At 37.9% G+C, this 24,312-nt stretch overlaps 1 protein-coding gene across 7 annotated transcripts in view; it reads left to right on the top strand.

Annotated features, from left to right (window-relative positions):
- Window positions 1-24,312, top strand: part of MYO6 (myosin VI) — a 102,207-nt gene that overhangs the window by 6,601 nt on the left and 71,294 nt on the right. For all 7 annotated transcript variants that reach the window (XM_059842584.1, XM_059842586.1, XM_059842585.1 and 4 more), the window contains one exon: window positions 22,736-22,874. In XM_059842584.1, the coding sequence (XP_059698567.1) occupies window positions 22,758-22,874 (117 nt within the window). In that variant the 5' untranslated portion in view covers window positions 22,736-22,757. The remainder of the gene's footprint in view (window positions 1-22,735; window positions 22,875-24,312) is intronic.

Below are 24,312 nucleotides of genomic sequence, written 5' to 3'. Positions count from 1 at the left end.
ATTGTAAAAGATCATGGACTTCAAAGGGCCCTTGGATAATATGGACTTTTATTACTGTGTAAAGATAAAAACACTTGGGTTTAGTGCATGTTTTAGGGGTGAGGATGAGTTTATTTTGTATTTTGTGGTTTTAGGGGTATTTTGTTTTGTGGCTTTGGTTTTTTTTTTTGGTTTGGTTTTTTTTTGTTTTTTGCTTTGTTTTGTTTTTCTTTTTGTTACCTGAGATCCTTTACAAAGATAGGAAAACTGGTGATATCTTTGTCTCATTTTCTAGGCTTCCTACAGTGTTATTTTTTCAGTGTTTGCCAATTTCTTTAAAGCCTTGGCAGTGTTCATGCAGGCAGCCTTTATATCAGGTGATTGTGTACACAAATGGCATTCTGCAGTGGCTTCTGTCTCTCTGCTGTACAGCAAGAAGTGTTACTTATGTGGACATGCCAGGAATGATGCTGTTTCTCCTTCTCTCATACTTGTTGCCTTGCTTTTCAATGAGTGTACTGCTGGGCCTGTCAGTCCTCCTCTTCCAATTTTATTCCAAAATAGAGCCTCTAGTGGTTTTTACAGATTTTAGTAGTTGATCTTCTTTTGGCTGTGGTTAAGAGCATTGCTTCAAATTTCAAAGTTCTTGGAAACAGGAGAGGTGGACTGTCATAGTTGTGTTGAATTGGGGTTGTTGGGAACAAAGCACTCCTGTTTCTTCTGTACACGTGCAGTTTTGCAGGTGGTGGGATGATCTCTGTCTTCAGTTGTCATCCCATTACAGTACTCTTGCATCTTCTCAAACACCTGAAATTAGTATGGTCAGACACTTAATCTTGGATTATTTGGACCTTGAGATAGTGTTTGGTTCACTGCATGAATGTCCTCTCTTAAAAATTTTTCTCTTTGGGTGTTTGGACGTGCACTATGGAGTTTTGTAAAAGTCTTACATGTATTTTTTAGATCATTTATGCAAGAACAAATTTTAAGCTATTTTAGGGGAAGGATGTTTTTCAAAATACCTTTTATGTCATATTCTGATGGCAATCTGAAACAAATTTTAGATCTTGTTTTATGTTTTGCTGTAAAGTTCTATATCCTTTCAAAGGAAAAAGATTATTTCTTACTAACCCAGGGAGAGGAAAGTTAGCCTTTTAGTTTCACGATAAAAGGCTAAGTTTCTTAGCCTTTTATCATGCTGTGCAAGTCATGTCTTGCTCAAAAGGTCAACACCCACAGAACATGTTTTTTTACAGTTCAGTGGTCTAAGTAGCTGATTTTCTTGTGGCTGTAGGAATCTTTCCTGTTACCAATGAACACACAGTCTTTGGATGATATGACATCTGATGCTATGGCTATTCCTGGGTTATGTGCTAAATCATATATATTCAACACCAAAGCAACAACGACAAACATAAATAATGTGCTGACCTTATACTCTTACAGATGATTCTTTCAGTTAAAATCCTTGCAGCTTTTCCCAGTTTTACATACATGTATGCATTTTTGTGAAATATTACATCAGATTTCTTTTAACTTAGAACTAAATGTATTTTATTTTAGCAGCTGTTGGAGTTTAGCTTCTTTGTTTCTGTTGCTACGGAGTTCTGTGTCTGTTCACGTAGTAGTCAGCCTAGCAAGGGTTATAATATATAAAGTTGGTTCATAGACTTTCTGATTTTTTAAATTGCCCTTTGCACTTCTGTGACAGTCTAGGATCAGTTACTGATCTCTTTAGAAAGAGTTTGGGGTTTGGTTTTTTTTTAATGCCTTAAAAAAATGCAGTTATATTATTTCCTGATATTTTGTTTGTTTGGTTTTGCTTAATAAAAGCTTGGGATTTTGAGTGAGTAATAGGTACTGACTGCTTGAGTACATAGGATGGAAGTGGAAATTTATATGGTTTAAAAAAAAGCCAAACAGCTGTTTGAGATGAGTTGTTTTAGTATTAATCCTGGTCTCTTTACAAATCCCTTTGGGAGAGAAGAGGGCAGACAAAAGGCACTTCATGTCACTGGCGTGCTTACTGAGTGACTCTGCTGCTTTAGCCCAAGGGAGGAGGAGGAAGCAGGGGAACGGGAAACTACTGGGAAGAGGAAGAATATTTTGAGGTGAGCTCCTTCTTAAGAAACACGTGAAGGCTGAAGGGTGATGCCAAGGTGTGAAAGTCTGAGGAGCTGAGAGGACCAAAGGCACCCCAGCAAGAGGAAATACTTGAAGATTGCAGTAGAAGAAAAATGCTGTTTTGACTGCTTTTGTGCAAAACGGGTTAGCACTGGGGGCTGCCCTTCCTACCATGTCTGGGTAGGACTTTGAAGCCGTGTTTTCCTCATCAAAGATGCTGCCTGATCCCTGTACATGTCCAGGCACTGACCTTGGGTGTGCCTGCTGTGGGTGTAAGACCACGAGACCTTGCAATTTGGGCTAAGTATTTCACCCCAAGACAGGTAAAGTTTTTGGAGTGACATCTGAAGGTGTGCTAAGGTGTGGTTAGTGGTAATTAATGAAAGCTAATTGGCTTATGTTTTTCTAGGACTCAGCATGTTCTCTCTAGCAGCCTCTTGTTTCCATTGGTCATCTTGTTGGAAATGTGCAAGTAGTTTTTAGGGGATCCAGGTAAGATAGGAGCCTTTTCAAAAGGAGCTGTTCTTTCCTCCACCGTACACACTTAACGGAGAAATTTGAATGGGCAAGATGTAGCTGTGCTTGGGGCTGCTGTAGTTTTATTTTGTTCAGTTTGATCAGCTGCTTAATTTTAAATTCAGGGCCTAATTTTGTGTGGAACATTTTATAGGCAGGCAAACCCACAAAACTCTAACAATTAATCTCCAGTCTGACAATGAATGAGGTACATCTGTGTGAGGACTTTCTTCCCAAGTGTTTAATTTTATTTTGTTTCAGACCTTTGTGTAAGGAAAAACTGTGTAATTTGCACACATGTAAACACAGAGGAGAACTGAGTTTAATGTGAAGTAATAGCCATCTTTTAAGAAAAAACAATTTTATGTCGTGAAAAATTAGCCTAGTAATATTAGCAAGCATTTGAACAATGTTTGCTGATTGGTGAGGGTGCTGTTTATTTTTGAAGCTTGTGTTTTAGCAGACTTCAAGTTACTACCGTTGAAAAACAAGGATGGTTTCTTTCCTTTTTTCTGAAAAATCACTTCCCTCAAGCATCTCCTGCAAATGTTCAGACTATGCTGTATTTCTAACATGAGCTAAAAGCTTGTACTAATATGTAGGGAAGTAAAGGAAAACTATTGTGCCTTCTCTATTATTATACTCCTGTCAAGGTCTTTGCATCTGTTTCGATACTAACCAGAAGAAAATGTGGGAGGAGGATGAAGGGTTTTTAAAAGTCTTTCCTTAGTTGAAGAGAACTTCCCCTTTTTCAGGTAGCAGGCTGTCTTCCAAGGGCTTCCACCCATCTGGGACAGGAATGGCATGGTATAGAGCTTGGGCGCTGCAGGCTATAGCAAGTAATGGGATGCAGCCCCTGGTTCAGTGATAGCTGATATCACCTCTTTGCACTGTTGAATGTAATGGCAGTCAAATTTTGACCCAGATGCATGTGATAGCATTCATTTGGAGTTCAGTGGAGTGTGGAACATAATGAATGCTGCAGTGGATGTTGTTAGCATGTCACCTGGATTGGCTTCCTGGGTTGCATCGTGTCTTGCCCGTCATTCATCTGCCTAGATTACCCTGGTGCAATCTGGATCCTTGCTGGTGCTTCATGTGCTGATATTTGTTGATGGCTTCACAATGTGTCTCCCTCTGGATCAGACTTCCTTTTTCAAGATCAGCTTCTGCCCCTAAAAAATCTCTATGTAGGTTATTCCCAGGACACATGCCTTTTTTTTTTCATCTATGTTACACTACTTCCAGGATATCCTGCTTTTTGTGTTTCACAGCTTGCTGGCAATGGGAAGGATTTGCATGGCGTCAATCCTACAGACGAGCATGCAGCTTTGCAGGCTCTTGTCGACTGCCTATATCAAATCAGATTGCAAATGGAGTTTGTACAATTGAGCAAGTAAAACTGGCTGCATCAGTGTGGTTTTCTGAGGATGAAAGAGATGCTGGTTTTGCTTTACTTATCAGCCAGGCTTGGTGTCTAGTCAAAAGGGAAGTGGAGAGATGCAGGGCAGAACATCTGGCAGAAGCAGAATTTGAAGATTGGAAAGAGAGTTTAATCAAAATCTGTGTTTTCTTCTTTGTTTTCTGCCTTCCCTAGAGGAGAATGACCAGTGTCATACCAGTCAGCACTGGATTGGGAATGGTTGTAATTACTTGAAAGCTGTCAACCTACAGTTAACCCTGCTCATCAGGCTGAGGTTTGGAGAGTGATGTGGAGGACGCATTTGCTGCAGGGAACATTCCTGTCATGGCAAGCTTTGCTCATGTGTGCCCAGCACTGCCTGGGAAGCCCTGCAGTAGAACGTGCTGGCCCTCCATGTGAGTCAGCAGGAAGGAATATTTTGTGTTGTTGCAGGCCATTGTGAGTTGTTGCTCTGCTGGGGACTTCTTTGGCTTTTCACAGTGGTTCTTGCACGAGATCATAACGTGCTGAGCTTGTTCTGGTCAGCAAAGCCCCTTGTCACCATGCTAAGAGCACAAAGAAAGCTCTATGCCTTTTACCTCCTAAATGAATCCTAATGTGGATTCACTACATTCCTGGATCAAAGTAGCAGTCAGCCTTCCTGTTTTGAAAAAACGGAAGTGGGGAGAATACTGTTGCTTTGAGATGAAGATCTGCTTTTCAGGCTAATTTTAGGTGCAGCTCAATGTGTAAGGAGGAGGCAGTTTAGAGCAGGAGGGCTCGACAAGGGGACATCCAAAATTATGAATGCTGCTGTTGAGCAGGGTGGTGTAGGCAGAAGCAGCCACATGGGAAAGCATGATCTGAAGCAGTGGCTGCTGATCCAGGTGCATGCTGGACAGGGGAGTCTGAGCAGATGTGATTGACCTTCTGGGCTGGGCTCAGAGGCTCCCAGGGCAGGATTAGCACAGCTCCACAGGCAAAATGGGCAGCTGTGGTGTTCACCAAAACAAATGGCAGTCTACAGCACTACAAGGAGTTTTTTAGATTACAGTTTTAACTCTAAATGAGGGTTTCTTTCTAGAAAGAAACTGTTTTTTTTTTTTAAAGGTATTTTGAGGCTGGGAGAAAAGATAACTAAGGGATACCCAGAGAAAGGGGAGAAGCCAAGTATCAAAGAAGATGAAAATCATTCATTGCAATCAAAGCCTATCTTTTATTCCACTGCTACAATAGAAGAGCAGGTCAGGCAAAAAAATCAGTTCTGTCCTATACCTCCCTGATGCTTTTCAGTATAAATCTAGTTCAAGAGACCTTTAGTGGTAAAAGCTTACAGGAAGGTTGCTGTAGTTATTAGAGCACTTCCTGGGTGGCTCAGCCTTCATCTCTGAAGCCACACCTGGTGTATTAGGGTTTCCTATGCTGTTATTTCTGTTATGCTGGACACGTTCCCAGAATTCTGTCAAATGCCTCTGGATCAAAGGAGGATCATCCCATAGCACAGGCTGCTGAATGCGTGGAGAAATTAGGTAAACTACAGCATCCAGTAAAACCTGAATGAGTTTTATAGAGTGGAAGCTGAAAAAGCAAATGCTTTTTTTATAACCTTTGAAATATAATTGTGTTTCTCTCTTGTAATTGAATGTCAGCAACTTTTGCTAACTTGTCACTTCTAAAAAAAAGTTTATTTTTTCTTAACAGACATGCAGTGATATTTTTATTTTAGGAAATTTAGATTTGTATTCTTCACAGGTCATAACACTGGGAAGTTAGCCAGCATGTTTCACCCTTGTGTCTGAAGGCAGCATAGAAACTGGACGTGCAGGCATTTCAGAAGGCATTTGATTAATCTTGTTTCCTTTATTGTTCCCAAGTTATTGAAGTTATTCAAGAGGCATGCATTTTTTTTTTTTAAGTTAGAATAAGCTGTAATAGCCAGCAAGTTCTTTTCATTAATCGTCAAGCAAAGCAGAAACTCTGAAAGTTGTGAAATTCCTCTGAACAGAACCTTGATACCAAAATGCAATAGTTTGTATTGTTTTTTATTTATTAATAGAAATAGTAAGAGAATTCTTCAGACTTTGTGTCCTTCAGTCAATAAAAGGAAGCACATACCTCCCTGTAATTGAAGACAGGTATGCTATAGTGGGTGGAACAGGGCTCTTTGTAAGGAGAGGTGGAGTCTCCATTAAGTGGTGTGATGGGTACTGATTCATACGTTGATGCATTTTGGGAAATAGGTCTGTTGGTTGGTTGTGTTTTGTTTTGGCTTTTTCTTTAGTTCAGTGGGTTGAAAGTTGTATCATTGGGCTGCTCTGTACTACATTCTACTCTTTTTAAATTCAGTTGTTCTGGAGTTCTTGCCTCAAGACTTCTTGTAGGTTACTGGGAGGAGGCTGAACCCCATGTGATTGTTGCTGTCCCAGTACCAAAGGAACTGAAGTTTTCTGGGTTCCTGAGGAAGCGCCTGACTTGTAATAATCCTCCAGGATCTTCATCGTACTTACATTCTACACAATTGTTTCTTTTACACTGTTTTGAATTTTTTCTAAGATGGTCTTAGAAGATCTCTAATCATATGATAATGTGAAACAACTGTACTTAAAAGCTTTTAGTTTTTTAGTTCCCATGAATAATTCAAACCCAAAAACTCATCCCCAAGGAGGACTTTTTACTCTAGAAAGGAAATACAGGAAATCTATTAGGAGTTTACAGTTAGCTTCCCCCTGCCCATCCAAAATGGCTCAATTCATTCAACTGTGTGAAGAAATATCCATCATGAAAGGAGATTTGAAACATTTCTATTTGCAAGGAGGAATTTGAATTAATCATCTCTAACTTTTGTGTTGAATTCCTGATCACTGTAGCTTAAGCTCCCATGGAGCTCAAATTTTGGGTGAAAGAAAATATATGGGGAAAAAAAAAAATCTATCTGAAATAAAGAAATATATTTGCAGGAATATAGGATGTGCTGAAGACTTCCAGACTGGAGTTCTAAATAGAATGCTTGAGTGAACTTGGCTTGTTGTACTGTAGAACACAGGTCCAGGAAGCTGAAGAAGATGCTTTGTAAAGCCTTAAGAAGGGGAGCAACAGGCTGTCTTGTTGTGGGTCCAGTGTTGATAAGTTTCACATGACCTCACAGTCTTTCCTTCAATAGTCTCTTCTGCATTGTATTCCTTGTCTTTTAAAAACTAGTTACATATTAGTTTTCCATGAAAAAAATCAGGGAGTGTTTTGTGGTTTGCTATTTTGTAATCAGCAAGGTGAGGATCTTACTTGTAATCAGGAAGATGTCAATTAAATGTTTTTAACCTGAGGACTATGCATGTGACTTTTTGAACTGATTTCTAGGCTTTTTGATTGACATCATTAGCATTTCTGAGTCCATGAAATATCTGTAAATGCTGAAACCAGCTTGGAATCTGGCTGGTTCTCAAGTGTTTTTGTCAGAAGGCATTAGTGCTTACCTTTGGCTGTGTCTGTGTGTATACTGATAAAAAAACCAAGAGAAGTTGCTTTGCAGACTAGGTGTGACAACTTGTAAATCAGATAGAGAAATATTACACTAGAAAGGAAAAAAAATTAGTCTTAATTTAAAATCTGTGTTAGTGGTTAAAAGTAATTCTTCAAAACATTTTCAAAATTGTGTTTAAAATAGTTTCTGTTTCTAGATTATGTGGTCTCTGTTTCCACTGGGTGTGTATTACAGCTTTTTCTGCTAGACTGAAGTATTCTGTAGTTTGTTTTCCATGTAAATATTACATGTACTTAACCTGTCATTACATGATCCTTACCATTTTTTTTATTTGGCAAAGAGTTGTTTAAAACCAGATGGAATTTTTGTGTGGCTGGTACTGAGCTCTTAGAGGAAAGTTGTGCAAGGAGATATCTTGCCTTAACCTTGGAAGAACAAAGGGACGTGTCTTTGAGGTTAGAAATTAGTAATAATGTATTTTCAGTGGGAAGGATTATGAAACGATTGATTTAGATTGTTCTAGAATTGGAGGAAGACTTTACACATGCTGGTTTTGATTGAAGAAGGTGTTAAAATTAAAAGAAAAAATATAAGAAGATTTAAATATCTTTGAAGCATGCTTAAGAACTATTTCACGTTATCCTCTTCTCTAATTGATTAACTGGATAATAGGTTTAAATGTACCAAATAACAAAACCCCTGGATTTCATAGCAACTGATCTGAAATGATCTAATTAAGTTTGGGTTTTCCTCTTGAGTCACCTGGGTGAATCCTAATGATTTACAGCAGATTGCATTAAATTGGCTTGTACTTGTTTCTTGGAAATAATGTTGAGAAAATTATAAATTTCTTCAAGAATGTCAATTAGATAAAAGTACTGAGTGAAAGTGTCTGTTTCATGCTTTCTGGTCCTCCTCACTCATATAGGCAAATTCATTTGATTACCTTTCTTGGTGGTTTTGATACTGAGTGTATTGGCAGCATGTAGCTGAGACATGGTTTGAACCTGTCATGTCAGTTTTGCTCATTAAAAAATCATCTAATCTTTTTGATTTCTGGACCCCCTGAAATTTCTGCTGAGCACCATTCTGCTGAATTTCAGTAATAAATTTCATATGTGTGGGGTCTTTAAAATATTACTTTTTCCTAATCTCCTCTTCAGGGGCTGCCAAACCAGCAGTTATTTTTAACTGTTCTAGAGGAGTGTTATTTAAATCCTAAATTTTATATGGGCCATATCTCTGTGATCTACAAAAAGTGCCCTACTTTACCAGTTGAGAAACACTATGAATGTGAACCATGACATTTCCTTGACATGAAATAGCTCAAGGAAACTTTGGTAGTAAGTTCCAGAAGGTTTGCTGATGGAAGTTCTGTTACATTTTCCTTTTTTTCCCTTTATGTTGCACAAACACAAGAACAAAGAATACAGTTGTTTGGTAAATACTATATGTGCATTCTTCTTTTTGAAATGTTAAAAAAATTTTATTTATTTTCTGATGATCAAAGTAATGATTTTCTAGATTGGCCTTGAATACCTGAAGTCAGGTTGTGTCCAAATAATTCAGGCCACGCCTGTATGCATTTTAAATTTATTTTAATTTCTGTTTGTTTTTTAAAACATAGGTAATATCAGTTGGGAAGATAAGAACACTTGCTGAACAAAATTTTCTAAGCTGTGGGAAAAAACTTTGGGTTTGGGAAGGTCTGAGTTTTAAACCTGAATCGTGAAAATATGCTTAATGTTTAGGATATGACTGTATTGCTGTATCAAATATTTTGCTTTTAATGAAGGGAAACTTTTCTGTCTACACAAGGATTGTATGCTCCTTGAGTCTGCCTGTGATTCAAAGTTCCTGCAGACTTACTTTGTTTATTTATAACACAGAATCATAGAATGGTTTGGGTTGGAAGGAACCTTAAACTCATCTAGTTCCAAACCCCTGGCATGGGCAGGGACACATTTCACTAGACTAGGCTGTTCTATGCCACACTTTCAGGATGGGGCATCCACAAGATCTCTGGGCAACCTGTTTCAGCACTTCCCACACTCTTGGTAAAGAATTGCTTAGAAGTACAGATCATACATGTTGGCAGAGATATTTTTCTGCTGTTGCTGGGACTTGTATTGCCTGTGTTAGGAAGAAGGACATCAAGAAATGGGATATGTGACTCTTGTCCTGGGTACCTCTTGTCCTGGCAGAGGGATGAGAGAGCTTTACTTGGGTTTTTTTTGGTGACAGTATCTGTGGTTTTGTGGGGAAGAGTTGACATGGCACCAATCTTTTATTTGGCTTCTGCATGTGAGCCTTTTACTCTCCCCTTGAGAGTATTTTTAATAGTATCTTTTGGTGTGGTTTTGAAACAATTTGGATTTGTGTTTTCTATATTGTCCATAAATGAAATAAATTTTACTTTTTATAGTGTGATGTTGGAACAGGAACAGAAATTTTGATACATGGTTAGGTCTGTGCAATTGCAAAGGCTAGTTATGCTTTTGACTTAAAGCCTGAAATCAAATCTCTCCTGTCTGACAAGCAGCAGTAAGATTAGTTACCAGAGAGAGGGATCTATACCCCAGTTTTAGACAAAACACGATGATTAAAGTTATTTGCAGGCTGAGTAAGTACAAGCCTTTGTTTGGACTGCTGAACTGGGTTATGTCAAAACGTGCAGGAACAGGACTTACTCACATTCCTGTTGCTGTTGCTTCCACATTTCCAGTCCACAGCATTATCTTGATGGGGAGCCAGTGGTGAGTTACCAGCTGAGCATGCAAGTAATGTTTTACTTTGAGACCTGTTTGATCAGACAACAGTATCTCCTTGTGTCCCTCCACAGCTGGGGTGAGGGCTGCTTGACAGGCACTTGGGGTGCAGTGTCCCTGGGTGGGCTGGGGAGAGCTGCCTGCTGGGGTCTCACAGGATGGGGACTGCCAAAGCATCTTGGGTGAATTGAGGTGGAACTAAAAATACTTTTAATTATACTTTGTGTTTAGAGGGCAAGATCATGACAATTATATAAGCTCTAAAGTGTGGCAGTTGTGCTTAGCTGGTGTTTGAACTCTAAGAAGCATAAATTTAAAGTATTGAACATTGGAGGTCTAAGGCAAAATTTTTGTGTTGTAGTAGCAATAGTCTGTCCTTGAGGAGGAAAGAAGGAAGAAAAACTTTGTTTATGTTACTTAAAACAACTATCTTTGCTAAAGGCTGTTTTTCCTGGTTAAGTGATGATGTGTGATTGGTAGCTAGATATTATATGATCACTCATGCCTGGTATTAAAGAATAAAACCTAGATAAAAAAGGCAATAAAGTTGAAGTGCAGATAAAAAAGGGGAAAAAGTACCGTAAGCTGGTTTGTCACTATGTTAGAGCAAGAGTCTTTTCTCATGCCAGTAACCATCAGCAGCTGGATAAAGAATGAGTAGAAGTGTGTCTCCGTTAGTGTTTTAGTTCATCTTAGGAGTTTACTATGGTACTGAATCACCTGGTTGTCTGCATTTATAGCACTGCAAGCCCAGGCACCAAACTGGATGCTATTTGGATGAAACCAACCTGGAAGATGCTCCTTAGAAAAACACCTGGTAGTCTGCAGCTGTGAATTCATAGCCAGGGGGACCAGACTAGAAACACATGGTACACACTAGAACTAGTAAAACCCTCCAGATGTGCGGAGTATGGGCACTGGTCCCTCGGTGCTGCTGTTTCACTGTAATGCAGTTACTCCTATTGTACTGTGTCATTTGCTAAGAGAGGTATATCCCTTGAGTTTAAAACTTATCATTCAAATTTATGTCAGGAAAAATAATGACTTGAAAAAAAAGTGCAAATAAATATGCCCTCCGTTTCTGAAATTCTCCTTTAATTGACATAATGGTTATCGTTAAAATCTTTATAATTAGTAAAATAGAAAAAAACCCCCAGAAATATCTTAAATTGACCATTCAAGTTTTCCATAAGATTTGATTTTGAATGCATAATATTTTGTTTGCCCTACAGTGTGTTCAGTTTAATTAAAAATATTGCAGGAAGGACTAAAAAGCAACAAAATGAAAGAAGTGTGTTACTTAGAGTTGAAAATAATATAGGTGTTTTCATTTATCATTTTGTTCCTGAAGTGAAAATTATTGTTATATGTTCCTAATCCCACCACAATGTTAAATTATTGAATATTTGATAAGAGAGGAAAATGAAATTGAAACTGAATATCCATGTAATTGGAAAAGAAAAAAGCGCACATGATAATTACAATATATTTTTATTTAGCAGTTTCACTCTGTTGTCTGATCTTAGATGCACTACTCCCTTGAAAATGTCTAACCATCAGATTATCTCTGGATTGACAGTTCTTGAACATCTAGATTGAAACCACTGCAGCTGAATTAAATGAAGACTGCATGGGCAGGACTTGGTGACCTGGTTTTATTTCTTAGATGAGTTTCCTAGCCTCTGGAGATTCATTTTTTGTTTAAAATATTTTTCAAGGTCTGAAATGAAGGCTCAAGTGCCATGAATAAATGCTTTGAGCTGCTGACCCCAATTGGGAAATAGCAGTGGCAGCATGACTGTGCTCATTCTCCCAGCTGAAATTGTTCAGGAAGTTTTGAATTTAAAAACACCTGAGCTGCATTTTGTGTCTGAATTTACGACCCGACTAAAAGCTTTCCTTAACTCCACTTCTTGCTTCTTTGCCAAAATAAATAGACTGATCTTAGCGTGTGACTGTGGTGGTTTGTCCTCTGCACAAGCTTCTGTATAGAATTTGTAATTATGCTTAAGGGCTGGTCCTGGGAGCTGTGATTCTGCATAAATGTTTTTCAGTTTACTTTCACATAAGATGTATTGAGACTGTGTGTGCCTCTTCCCAGCCCCAGGGGTGGTTCTCTTGACTGTGCAGAGAGTGTGTTTGCTCTGTTGCCTGCATGAAAACCTTAAAACTATCCCAGGTTTCTTCTAAAATGTGCATTTGGCTAATCCTGGTTTCTTGTAACACTTAGGCAGAAAATTTATAACCATTTTTGTGGTGTTGCTGGTTGGTAATTTTTACTCACTGTTGAGTTTTACAGAGTCGTTACCAGGGATGCACTTTCTTGCAGCATGCATGTTAATTTAATAAATAACAGTTTATATTTGATGGGGATGGGCAGTAACATTCAGGTAATCTATTTGAGATTAAAATCAGTTGGTGAAATGCAGTTGGACTTTGATCTCAATCTTCTGAATAAGAAGTGAGTGTGATGTTCTTGAGCTGAATTTCCTGTAACTCATGGTTCATAAAAGTATTGGAGCTATGGGAGATGCATTAGTCCATTCGAGATACTGAATCAGTAGTAAGAAAAACAAGCTGTTTGTCTGTGGCAAAATTTGTGCAAAGATTAGTCTAGAGTCTATAATCTGCATGATCCTGTACCAAGGTTTAGGGAAGCCTAGAACTTTCTCAAACCTTGCAGAGAGCAGTGTCTTGCCAAAAAATGGAAGAGTTGAGCTGTGGTCAGGATGTGGCTAATGTGGAAGTTGTTATGGCCTGCAGCTTTCCCTGCTGCCAAGATCCTGTCAGTGCTAATAGCAGATTTTGTCTGGTTTGTTGCTGGTCACATGCCAAGCCTTTACAGTACTCAGCCTTCTGTGAAAATACAAAGTATTCATGAGCAGGAGAAGAATTAAAGGTTATTTTAGAGTCACAGGATGGTTTGAGTTGAAAAGGGCCTTTAAAGAGATGAAGTCCTACCCCTCTGTCCTCACTAGGCTGTTCAAAGCTCCATTCGACCTGACCTTGAAGGTTTCCAGGAATGGGACATTCACAGCTTCTTCAGGCAAACATCATTGCAAAGAATTTATTTTTTACATCCAGTCTAAAGCTATCCTTTTTCAGTTTAAAACTGTTGTCCCTTGTCCTGTTACTAGGGCATTGATAGAAAGTCTCTTTCCATCTTATAGGCTTCCTTCATTTATGGAAAGGCCACAGGAAGGTCTCTCCTGGAGCCCTTCCTTATTCTGAACACCCCCAACTCCCTCTGCCTTTCTTCATAGGAGAGATGTTCTAGCCTTTTGATAATTTTTTATGGGTTTTAAGTGCATTTTATTCCTAAATCATATACTCCAGAAATTTTATTTGAGATTATGTAAATGATCTTTATCTTTTGTTGTAATTACTGTTTTTTTGTCTCATATTAATGGGCCCACTATACTCATCTTTCCAAGGAAACAAATGGAGTTGCTGACAAACATGTTCTGTGTCACTTCTTGGAGTAGCTTTCTTGTCTTTGCTCTTAAAATTGTCTTAAATGACTCTCATCATCTTTTATGTTAAGGGAAAACTTTCAGTCGCCCCTCTCAGAATTACTGTAATCAATGAGATCTGGGAATTTGAAACAGGTTCTATTATTTATTTATTTATTTGTATACAGTATTTGAGTAGATTTTGACAAGAACCTTCCTTAATTAGTTGCCTGTTTCTGAAGGGAGAGTTTCTCCTGAGTTCACTGGTCCGTTGCAGATTGTCTGTGTTTCAGCTCATTGCCTATAAACTACACCCATACATTTTGTAATAAGTACAAGCTGATATGGAGAGAGGAAAAAGAAGTTTGAAACACATAATGTAAGTGTTTTTAGGAGCTAATTCTGTCTTTGAAAGAGTTATGGATTCTGTACAGCGAGGGATGGCAATAAACAGTTCCTGGATTATACCTGTTAATTTGCAGATGCTGATTGTCATTAGTTTCTAGTATTTTCTCCTCTAATAAAGTGGCCAAATCAAAGTTAGTACCATTTGAAAACATCTGATTTACTTGCTATTTGTTATACTGGTAGTAAGTCAGAAAGTACAGATATATTTTTTCCAGCCCAGGCTCTTGGTATTGGTTTGAGGTCAAGCATCTGAGATTTCCTGCACACCCTCTAGCAGCCTTTGATGATACCATCTGAAGTGCTTAGTTTATTTGACTTTGCTCCTGGCTGAGTATGTATTCTTAGTTTCCTAAAATATCAGTCCCATTTACACTGATATGTACCAGGAGTTTGGCAATGTTTTTTATAGTTTTACTTTAAAGAAACTTACCAGGCAAATGTGTCTCTGTTCAGTTATTTATGCATATGTACTTATCAAACTCATAAAATTCAGTGCAGGTTGGTTGGTTGCTTATTTCTGTATTTACCTAGTTTCATTTGATTATTCTGCAGCAAGAGGATTATATAGCTGAAGTTCAAAACTTGACAAGACATGGGTTCAGACAAGAGGTCAGAGCATGTGTTGGTCACCCTGAGATACCCTGAAATACCCTGGGGTATTTCTGAATTATTCATGGAGGCAGCCATGGAGAACCAAGTTACTGATAGGCTCTGGTTTATGATTCAGCTCTTGACTTTCTCTGCTGGAATTGTAGGGCTGCTTGAATGTCAAGGGCTTAGCATCACTCATCTAAAAGTACAAAATAGATGATATCACTAGGTAGTGTAGGCTTTCTACTTCAAGTATTTTTCTGAAAAAAAGTATTTAAGTTGTACAGAGTTCTTGAATTGCTGGTGAATTAACAAAAATTCAAAAGCACTCAGAAGTGGGATTTGTTTTGTGGTATTTTTTTTTCTGGTTGGCTTGGGTTTCCCCCCCCCTTAAACTGGTAGTTAGTAATATAGTTCTGATTTTTTTGTATGGAGGGTATGAACTTTTTTTGGGATTATCTGTGTTCATATGAGTAAGAATAAATTACTGGGGTTCAGTCTATCTCAACCTCTTTTTGAATCAGCTGCACAAAAGCTGGTATAAAATGCAATATATGCTTGCTTTAACTGGTACAAGGCCCTGTTGGCTGTGCAAAGATGTGCTTTAGCCGGCATTGATGGTGGTTTACAGAAGATTAAAATTCTGGTGTCCTGATTGCTTATCATAATGGTCAGCTTCTGCAGTTCAGATTATGGAAGCCAGTGACCAGGTATTAGTATTTATATGATAAATAATGAATATTTATCATAAGTGATCCATTTCCTTTTAAGTATTTGGGAATCAAATTAAGGACTTAGTGTTTTTTTCATTTGCATAATTAGATTTTCTACTTTTTGTGCTGGAGGTAGGTCCCTTGTATTAGGTAGACTTAGGCCAATTGGCTGCTTTTGTTTTACCTTGTATACAAAGCTCAAAGAGAGACTGTTGGGTGCATAGGCTTTAAGAGAATAAACATATCAGTTCTTGTATTAGGTCACCTGAAGATGAGCAATTATTTGGCAGCAGCACGTGCTGGGTGGGGAAACAGGGCACTCTAATTTGACAGTAGGAGATGTAGAAGATGACTGGGTGGGGAAGGCTGAAAAATGACATAATCGGAGGAGAATTTAGACTTCATTAGCTTAGAGAGAGTCATCCTCAACCTTCAAGAAGTATTTGCTCATTCTCATGTTTACACTTGGAAATAGTGGAGGATATAAACAAATACACTGTTAAAGTGCTAGCTGAAGGAGTTTGAAGTTGCTTGACCTTGTTGAGGCTGCTTATGGAATATGATTTAAGCCATTATGCTTGAGCACTGCTGCCAGTGGTCACACAGCAAGACTACTACCATAGAGATAGTTAATTCCAGAGTTCACCTTGTCTGCTTAAACTACTCCAGCTAGATCTTCAGGAGTGCTCTTTATATATTATGAGATGGCTTAAGATACTTTTGATTTTGCTTTGATGTCTTTGTCTGTTTGGTGACTTCTGCCTTGGTATGTCTTTTTTTCCCCTCTCACTGCCTGCTGGTTTCACTAGAGCTGACTTGTAAAGCCTAGTGAAAGTGTTAAGTTGAACAACCTCTTTCAAAAGTGTTTTTATAGCCTTGTTAGTTCTGTTTCTTCTTGTTGTAATTTCTCTTTTGTAATGCTTCTGAAGTGGTGTCCAGACAATAACTGAGGAGCTTTTTCTTTAATTTTGACATTGCTGCTCAAATTTGATACTGTGTTTTGTGTTTTGCTACTCTTCCCCTTTCTGCTTGTTGCTATTACTGGAGCAGGCGTTGCAGTTGGCTGGAAATGCTTATGCAGATCCCCTTGACATACTTAATTCTTGGTTTGTCAGGAAGCTTCACTCAGGTTATTTTAATGAACAAGAATTGGGGCAAAGACCTCTCTATTTTCTTAGTAGGAACTAAAATTAGAATAATGTTTTTGAGAGAACAGTAGCTTAAAAAGCTGGCAGAAGAGCAGGAATTGCAGAGGAAATAATCAAATCTTGGTGATTCTAATATGAATTGAGTTTTAGTTTCTCAGTGTCATAGTTAAGAGACCACAACCTATGCAGTTAGAATTTTACAAACTCACAAGCTGTACAAAATTCATCTCAGTCTTGTATAACGGCAGTTGAATAGGACAAATATTTGCCAGTTAACATGCCATATATGTTGCTGTCTTTCTTGCTAAGTCTCATTTGATCTTCCACCTTCCCTACTCCTTGTCCTCTTCTCATGTGGTACAGTTCATGAGAATGTTTGCTATTTGTCCTCTGCTGGTGTGCCACAAGTGATCTTTTACTGTGAACAGCTTTTCTTGTGGACTCCTTTCCTCTGCCACATCTGCAGAGTGGGTATGTTTGTTAAAATTGCCTAAATTCTCCTTCCTCTGGATTTTTTGAAGCTTCACTGCAACCTCCAATGGCAGACTTCCTTGTCCATGTGAGGTTTATTTTTAGTTTTTCAGCAATACTGAGAATTTTGCACTTAGTAAACCACACCTGAAAGACACTTGGCCTTGCAGAAATCTGTTCAATTGATGTACAAATTATTTTGGATAGGCTTCCTACAATAGGTGTTTTTTTAGTGGGCTACATTTTTTTCATATTAAAGGTGCGCAGACATTCAAAAGTGCTGATTGATTCAATATGATGCATTTGCAAAAGCATAAAACAAATATATTTCAAAACTGAGGGTTCTTGGTCAATGCCTGTATCACCTCATTTTCAGGATGGTAAAAAGCATGAAATTCAGTTGCTGTGGGGGAAATTTCCTACCAATAATTAAATTCCTTCTTTTTAACAGCTTATTTTGATGTAATAGCCATTTAAATATTTGCAGATAAAGTAGTATTTTTTTTTTTTTCAAAATACATGTTTTTACTCAGACCACCTTCTGCATCAGCACTTCTCAAGGTGGTCAGGAGGGGAAGAGGCAGAGCAGGGAGCAAGGCCAGGAGGGCAGCTGGGGTGAAATGGCTCAAGCAGCAATTAACACACAGGAAGGTGAGATGGTTTAGAGGAAGCTGTACAGGTCTTTGGCTAATCCTGACCCTACCACACCCCTTCTTCTGCTCTTTAAAATTTGTTCTTCCAGGAGCATGGATGTTCCAGGCAAAGGTGTTTTCAGAAATGATATGGACTATTGCAGTTGTGCTTTACTGATTGGGAATTGCCATGTTTAATGTAGAGAAAATAAGATTTCTCCTTTGCCTAAAGCATGAGGGACTGTCTTGTCTTTTTGCATTCAATACTAAACACAACAGTGGAGAAGGCATTTCCTACGTGAATGTTAAATAAGTGAATACAAATACAAAAGAGTGGTTCATCTGGAAATACTACAGAAATCAGTTTCTGGTTGCTCAGTATTGAAAACATGCTGATATATGCACATACACAAAGAAGAAAATGAGCATGCCATGAGAATAATTTCATCAGCTGTTGTGCTCATGTTGTCCCAAGCAGTCAGAGCAGGTAGCTTTAAAAGAAATTTTTATCTAGTAATTCTCAGATGTGGAATGATTACTCTTTGTTTTACATGCATACATCTACAAAAGGTAGTGACAATTAACAAGTTGGGGTTAAGATTTTCAAAGTTGGTTTTGAAGGTACTTCTGTGCTGTGCTATATTTCAGTCTATTTCTTCTTTTCCAGTTTGGCAGAAGTCCCTGCCTCACAGAGTTACTTTGCTGATGTTATTTTAGGTATGAAAAAGCTGCAGTGTGACATGGATAAACTAGAATGTGTTAGAGCAGAGTTTCATAGTAAATTGGAAAAGTAAAGAATAAAAATGGTATCGGTTTAATATTAAGTGGAGCTATAACTGTATTGTGATTAGCTCAAATAAAAATAAATCTCTACTATAGCTGCAGTTCATTTGAAATACTGTGTCACCTGCAGTAGAATGCTGCATGCTGCCTGAGCTTTGATTTGGAGAGGTTTCAGTTGAGCAGTAAACTAGGGTTGCAAATGTAATTTGTCTGACAGTAAGGTACCACTATGTATGAATGTTTTTCTCTGTCTAGTTTCTTCTGTACGTTTATAGGACCTTTCCCAGTGCAGTCTCATGTGCCTGCTGTAATCAGCAGAATTTTGGGCAGCTCTTAAACACACAAGTGCAAGGTGGTTTTAATATAAAAATATCAGTGTTTTACAATGATAATTTACTACTATACCTATTCTAATTAGTTTATTTTCCTTGGACTTAGCCATTTTAGTGAGTTACTGTTGGTTGTTTAATGAAGTCTAATTTTTCATTTGTTTTAATTAGTTAATTGAGCAATCAGTACAGTGCCTTGGTATAGGAGACTGTTCATAGGATTGTAAGTAGGATCAGATCATGCAAATGCCTGCCTCTGGGCTCTGGCAACAGGTTTAAAATTGCATTAGTATATTTTGCCTTTGTAGAATTCTTTCACCAGATGGTAGCATTTGATTTCCTTTGAAATAGTCTATAACACCCAAATGTAGTTTTATTACTTTATTGTAAAATCAATACTACTTAGGTAAACATAAGTGGGAGGAGGATAGTGTGTGAACTTTCAACTGAGAAATTCTTAGTTGTTTCTTATACACAATGTGCTATGTAGATAATTTTTTTGAGGAAAAAAATGTCATTAAACATTCTCCAAAAGGGGGAATAATAGTGCAGAAAAAAAGTTACAGAAATATTGGTGGGTGTTTTTCTTGGAATCTGCCAGTGATTTGTCTTGCAAGTTGTTTGAACACTAGTTCTAGTGTTTAGCCAGTGCTGAATGTGTTAAGTACTCTTATTGATAATTAAGGAAAGGTCTATTACCGCCTAACAATTATGAAGAAATAAAATCTGACATTTGAAGGAATAGCTATTAAGTTTACCAGCTTCAGGCAGCTTATTTTATTACTATCCCTGTTGTGCTCAACAAGAGAGAAAAACTCCAATACTCCTGAGGTCTTTCTATGTAGAAAGAGAAAAGGGCAGCTGGCTTTCCACTTCTAAGCATAACCTTTGCAAATTCTCTTCTTCATTTTGGAGACGTCTTAATTGTGGAGACCAAAATGATCCAGCAATTTAAAATCAATTAATGTATGTTCAGTGCATATATACAAATACAAATGTGGATGATAACTTATTTAGTCTCCTTTTTTGGAAGCATCCTCCAGGTTACTCCTTGTGTTTCGTGGTGTTGCTATCAAATTTGTTGCCTTAGAGCTTTTAGCCTTGGCATGAGTCTCTTTCATTGTTTTCAGAAATGGTATGCTCTTTTAGCAGTGTGATGGACTGCATGTAAAATGGATTTAGATGGATGCATATGGGGAAAAAAGTTTGTTCCCACTGGTAGTTTCTGTTCACTGTAAAATGCTGGTCTGGCTATTCAAGAGCTTGCTCAGGAGCAGGCTTCCTGCACCTGTCTCAAGGCAATGGCACAATACATCAGATGGGAGTGTAAATAATAGAGCAGGTAATACCTGGTAGGTTTTGATATCCCATTTCAGTGTGCTCCCTGCCAGAGTCACAGCTGACAGAGATAGAGTGTTGCTAAACCCAAAATGTTACAACTGGTTTTATGTCACTACTCAACCAGAAGACTGTATTTACTAAAATTAATTGTTCCATTAATAACTGACTCACTTGTATTTAGATTCCTTTCATCCAATGGCATCTTAAATGCTTGCAAAGCCTCAGGTACTTTTCTTAAACTTGCATTTCCTGGTGGTGGCTGAATTCAATCACTGCTCCGTCCTTCATGAGGATTTTTTCAGCTTGTGACACTCCTCTGTCATAATTTATTATTGAAGTATGAAGTTGCCTTAAGAATATGTAAGAATTCAAAAAGCCCTGTCAGTGAATAAAGCAGAAGCATCTGGATGTGAACTGGAGAGGCTCGATTCCTACTTCTGCTGAAGTTTTGGCAGTAATTTTAGGGTTTGTTTCTCGTGCAACATGGTTATGTCCGGAGCCCTGACCATGCTTTTTCGGGTGTAAAAGACAGCCTTGTTTTTAGTGGTTGTGTGACATATCGTTTAACTACTATTTTGAACTAGCATTTTAAAAGCAAATGATAGGTTTGTGAAGAAATGAAGGCTTGGTTATATCCAGAAATAAACTCAGCTGTTTAGCAACTATGCCCACGATGGCAGTTGGATCTAGAGGTCGGGTCTGGCTGGAAAAAAAATTCCTTTTTCAGTATAATAAAATAAAGAAAAATGGCCAACAACCAGTTGTGAGTGAATACAGATGTTGTTTACAGGGTTTATCGTATAGTGATGGCAACACAGGATGAAGATGCTGTTTTGTAGAGTTCATGGGCTGTGGAGAAAGGTTGGCAGTAAACAGAAGAAAATGTGATACTGGAGGTTTTAGAACATAACTTTCTGTGTGTATTTAAAAGAAGTTACTATGTTCTCTTCCTGGGAGAATAGTAAATCACAAGTTTTCATCAACAGTTCACATTAAAGTTGCCAAGGAATAAGACAGCTTGCTGTTAACTAAGACCAGCAGCATTCTCAAAGAGATCACAGCCAGCCTTTTCCTTCCCTTCAAACTTTTCTAATCTGTCCTTGGAGGCAGTAAAAAGCAGGTTATGTGAACCATGTGCTGACAGATTCTCTGAGGGGCAAAGACGTCCTTTTCTGCTCATAGTTGTACAGCTTTCTGGTGAGACAATCACTCTTTTTCCTTGCTGCTGCTCGTGCAAAGGGATCGGTAGCCTTCATTGTTCATGAGAAATTTTGGATCTTCTTTTTCCTTCAGATATGGGAAAACAAAAATGTGGGACACTTTCCCGGGCTTTCCCTAGACTTCTGGAGTTTGTTGCCAGTGTTTTCTTTTTTGCTTGGCAGGCTCATTTCTTTCATGCTGGGAGAGGCAAGTTACACCTTGGTGGTATGAGATTACTTTTTACAAATTTTGGAATCACTAAAACATGTCAGTTTAGTATGTGAATGAGTTTTGGAGGGGAGTAAGGAACAGCAAGGAGAAGTGAACCTTTTAAGCTGAGTGGACTTTATTCTTAGTAGGGCAAGGACTATAAAGTAGGTTTAAAAGAAACCAAAACCAAGCCAACAAAAAAAAAAAAACCACAAAAAAAAAACCAAACCAAAAAAACCCAACAAACCCCAAACCAACCAAACACTAAAAAAGGGACCAATTCAACATATTTTAAATGGCACCATTAGCTATTCAGAGTGTGCCAGCCTTGGCAATTTTCCTGTTTAGCTCAATGAGTATTGCAGTCATGTACTCCCTTTTAATTGGGAGTTTATTTAGGTGTATAACTTGAGGAGCATAAGGTTTGAATATCTTGGCCTTTCCATCTTTTTCACTTGCAGATCAAAATTATTTCAAAACAATTTTCACGTAATTTTTTAATAGAAAATAAAGTTCCTTAAGAGGAAGACCCATAATGTTATAGTATCAGAAGGGTCAGCCTTTAAAAGACTTGCAGGATGATAAATCAATTGAGACCAAATATATTTTTTTGTAGGCTATTTGAAAGCCATATGCTCAGCCACACAAAAAGAATGAACACAATCATTTGTCTCAAATGCCAAGAGACTGGATTTCTCCTCACATGCCTCAATGTGTGCTGTTGCAAAAATACAAATATTTGTACACCAGCTCAAGTACAGACAAGTATCCATCAGTCATGACCCACTGCATGCACATACATATATATCTGTGTGTCCTTGCATGTGTATCCATGTATGTGTATATACACACCCTCCTAGTATAGTCTTGGCTTTGAATCTATCTTGCTTTTTTACTTTGATTATGAGATAGACTCCCTTCTTGATTCACAAGTTATGGAAGCTGGATAAAGAGCTTCAGGGAGCAGTGTGTGGATCCTATGAAAAATTATTTTGGTCTTCAATCTTCTCCATGCTGAAGTCCATTGTGAGTTGGAGAAAGGCTGGCTCCAGTCTGCAGCAGCTGTCTCCTTTCATACTGAATGATAGAAATAAACATAATAAACTATGTCTGTGTCATAAATCCTCTTGGTTTATTCAATTTGTATACAAAGTCTTTTGATTAATTTTAGTTTTATTTTTTTCTTACAGGAAATACTGGATAGATCCCACAATGGAAGACGGGAAGCCCGTTTGGGCTCCACACCCAACTGATGGGTTTCAGATGGGGATGATTGTGGACATTGGCCCTGACAACTTAACAATTGAACCTTTGAATCAGAAAGGCAAGGTAAGTGTGCCACAAACAAAGGATCAGAGAAAAATCATACATTGAGCCATCTTACCTGTAGTCCAGGTCTTTGCCACTATCTTCAACTGCACACAGTCTGAAGGAGTGGAAAATCAGCTTTCTGTTCTAAGTTTGGCTAAGGATCTTTGTTTAGCTTTAGCTTGTATTGCAATAGACCCCTCACACTGACAAGAAGTGTATACTTTGTCAGTTATCTGTATGTCCTCATGAAAGAGAGGAGGTTTGAATCTCTGTAGCCATTTAATTCAGCACTGTATGCTTTATTTTTCTCAGTTAGGCACTGATGAAGAGTCTGCTGTTAAGATTAGCTTCTCTCTTTTTCCTTACATGCATGGGAGGGGTCCTACAGGGATGTGCTGTGCCCTGGCTAAGATTAGACACCATTAGACTGATGAAGACTGAGAGATGAATCCTCTTAACCCAAGTTCCATGAGAAGTAATATGATGTCAAAAAAAGGTCCTTGGAATTGCTACATCAAATTAAAGTCAAAATAAATTTAACTTTTAAAATGAAGAGCTAATTCATCCTAATAAGTGTGTTCCAATGGCTTGATTTATCATGACATCTTTCAGATTCAGAATGTCGTAATTAAATGTCAGTTTTTACAGGAAGCACCTTGAAGCTATCAATTATCCTAATTCAAATGGTCAGATTCCTGGGTTGTACTAGCTAGAATAAGATTAGCACTGCCTTAAAAGTTGTGGTTTCAGTCTTTTTGAATATATTTTATGTGCCCTTTCTAATAGTTTTGGTTTTTCTTATGTGCAAGGATGTAAAAAGACATCAATGTGTTTTGTTGTCTTTTTTTTTTTATGTCAGCAGTAGGAGAGAATGCCTTGTCACAGGTCAAAAGTTTATGCAGCAGTCCTTCCTTTTGGGGGAATGTTTATAGGCTTTCTTTTTTGTGCATCTTGCAGAGGAAGTTGATTTTGCCTTCCTTAGAAACATAAAGTAAGTGTAACAACTGATTTTTGAGTGAGAGAGATAAAGTGTAGAGGTTTAGTAGTAGCTGTAGTATTCATTTGTCAGTTTGAGGAGGAGCAAGATTATTCAGACAAGGATATTAAATATTCCAAATCTATGGCTAATATTAAAAGGACTTCAATAAATTTAACCCCCACTGCTGTCTCTGTTTATATTCATCAATGGTCCTGATGCCATGAGGAGCAAAAGCCTTTACATGGAAACAGAAACAATAATAATAAAGATATTTCTGAGTCACTATTTATTTCTAACATGTGCTCCTTTCAGGGATCATAAATAATTTTAAAAAATCAACAAAAAACCAAAAAATGATCCTAAAATACAAATAGTTTGTTTCATGGTGTTCTCAACAAGAAAAAAATCTCTATTGTCTAGGGAGCTTGTTATTCTGCTGTTGGCTGTTTTGGATTAAGCAGATCAATTAAGAGCCTA

The sequence above is a fragment of the Haemorhous mexicanus genome, chromosome 3 (assembly GCF_027477595.1).
Source record: "Haemorhous mexicanus isolate bHaeMex1 chromosome 3, bHaeMex1.pri, whole genome shotgun sequence".
Lineage (NCBI taxonomy): Eukaryota > Metazoa > Chordata > Aves > Passeriformes > Fringillidae > Haemorhous > Haemorhous mexicanus.
This window is presented reverse-complemented; position numbering and strand designations above follow the sequence as displayed.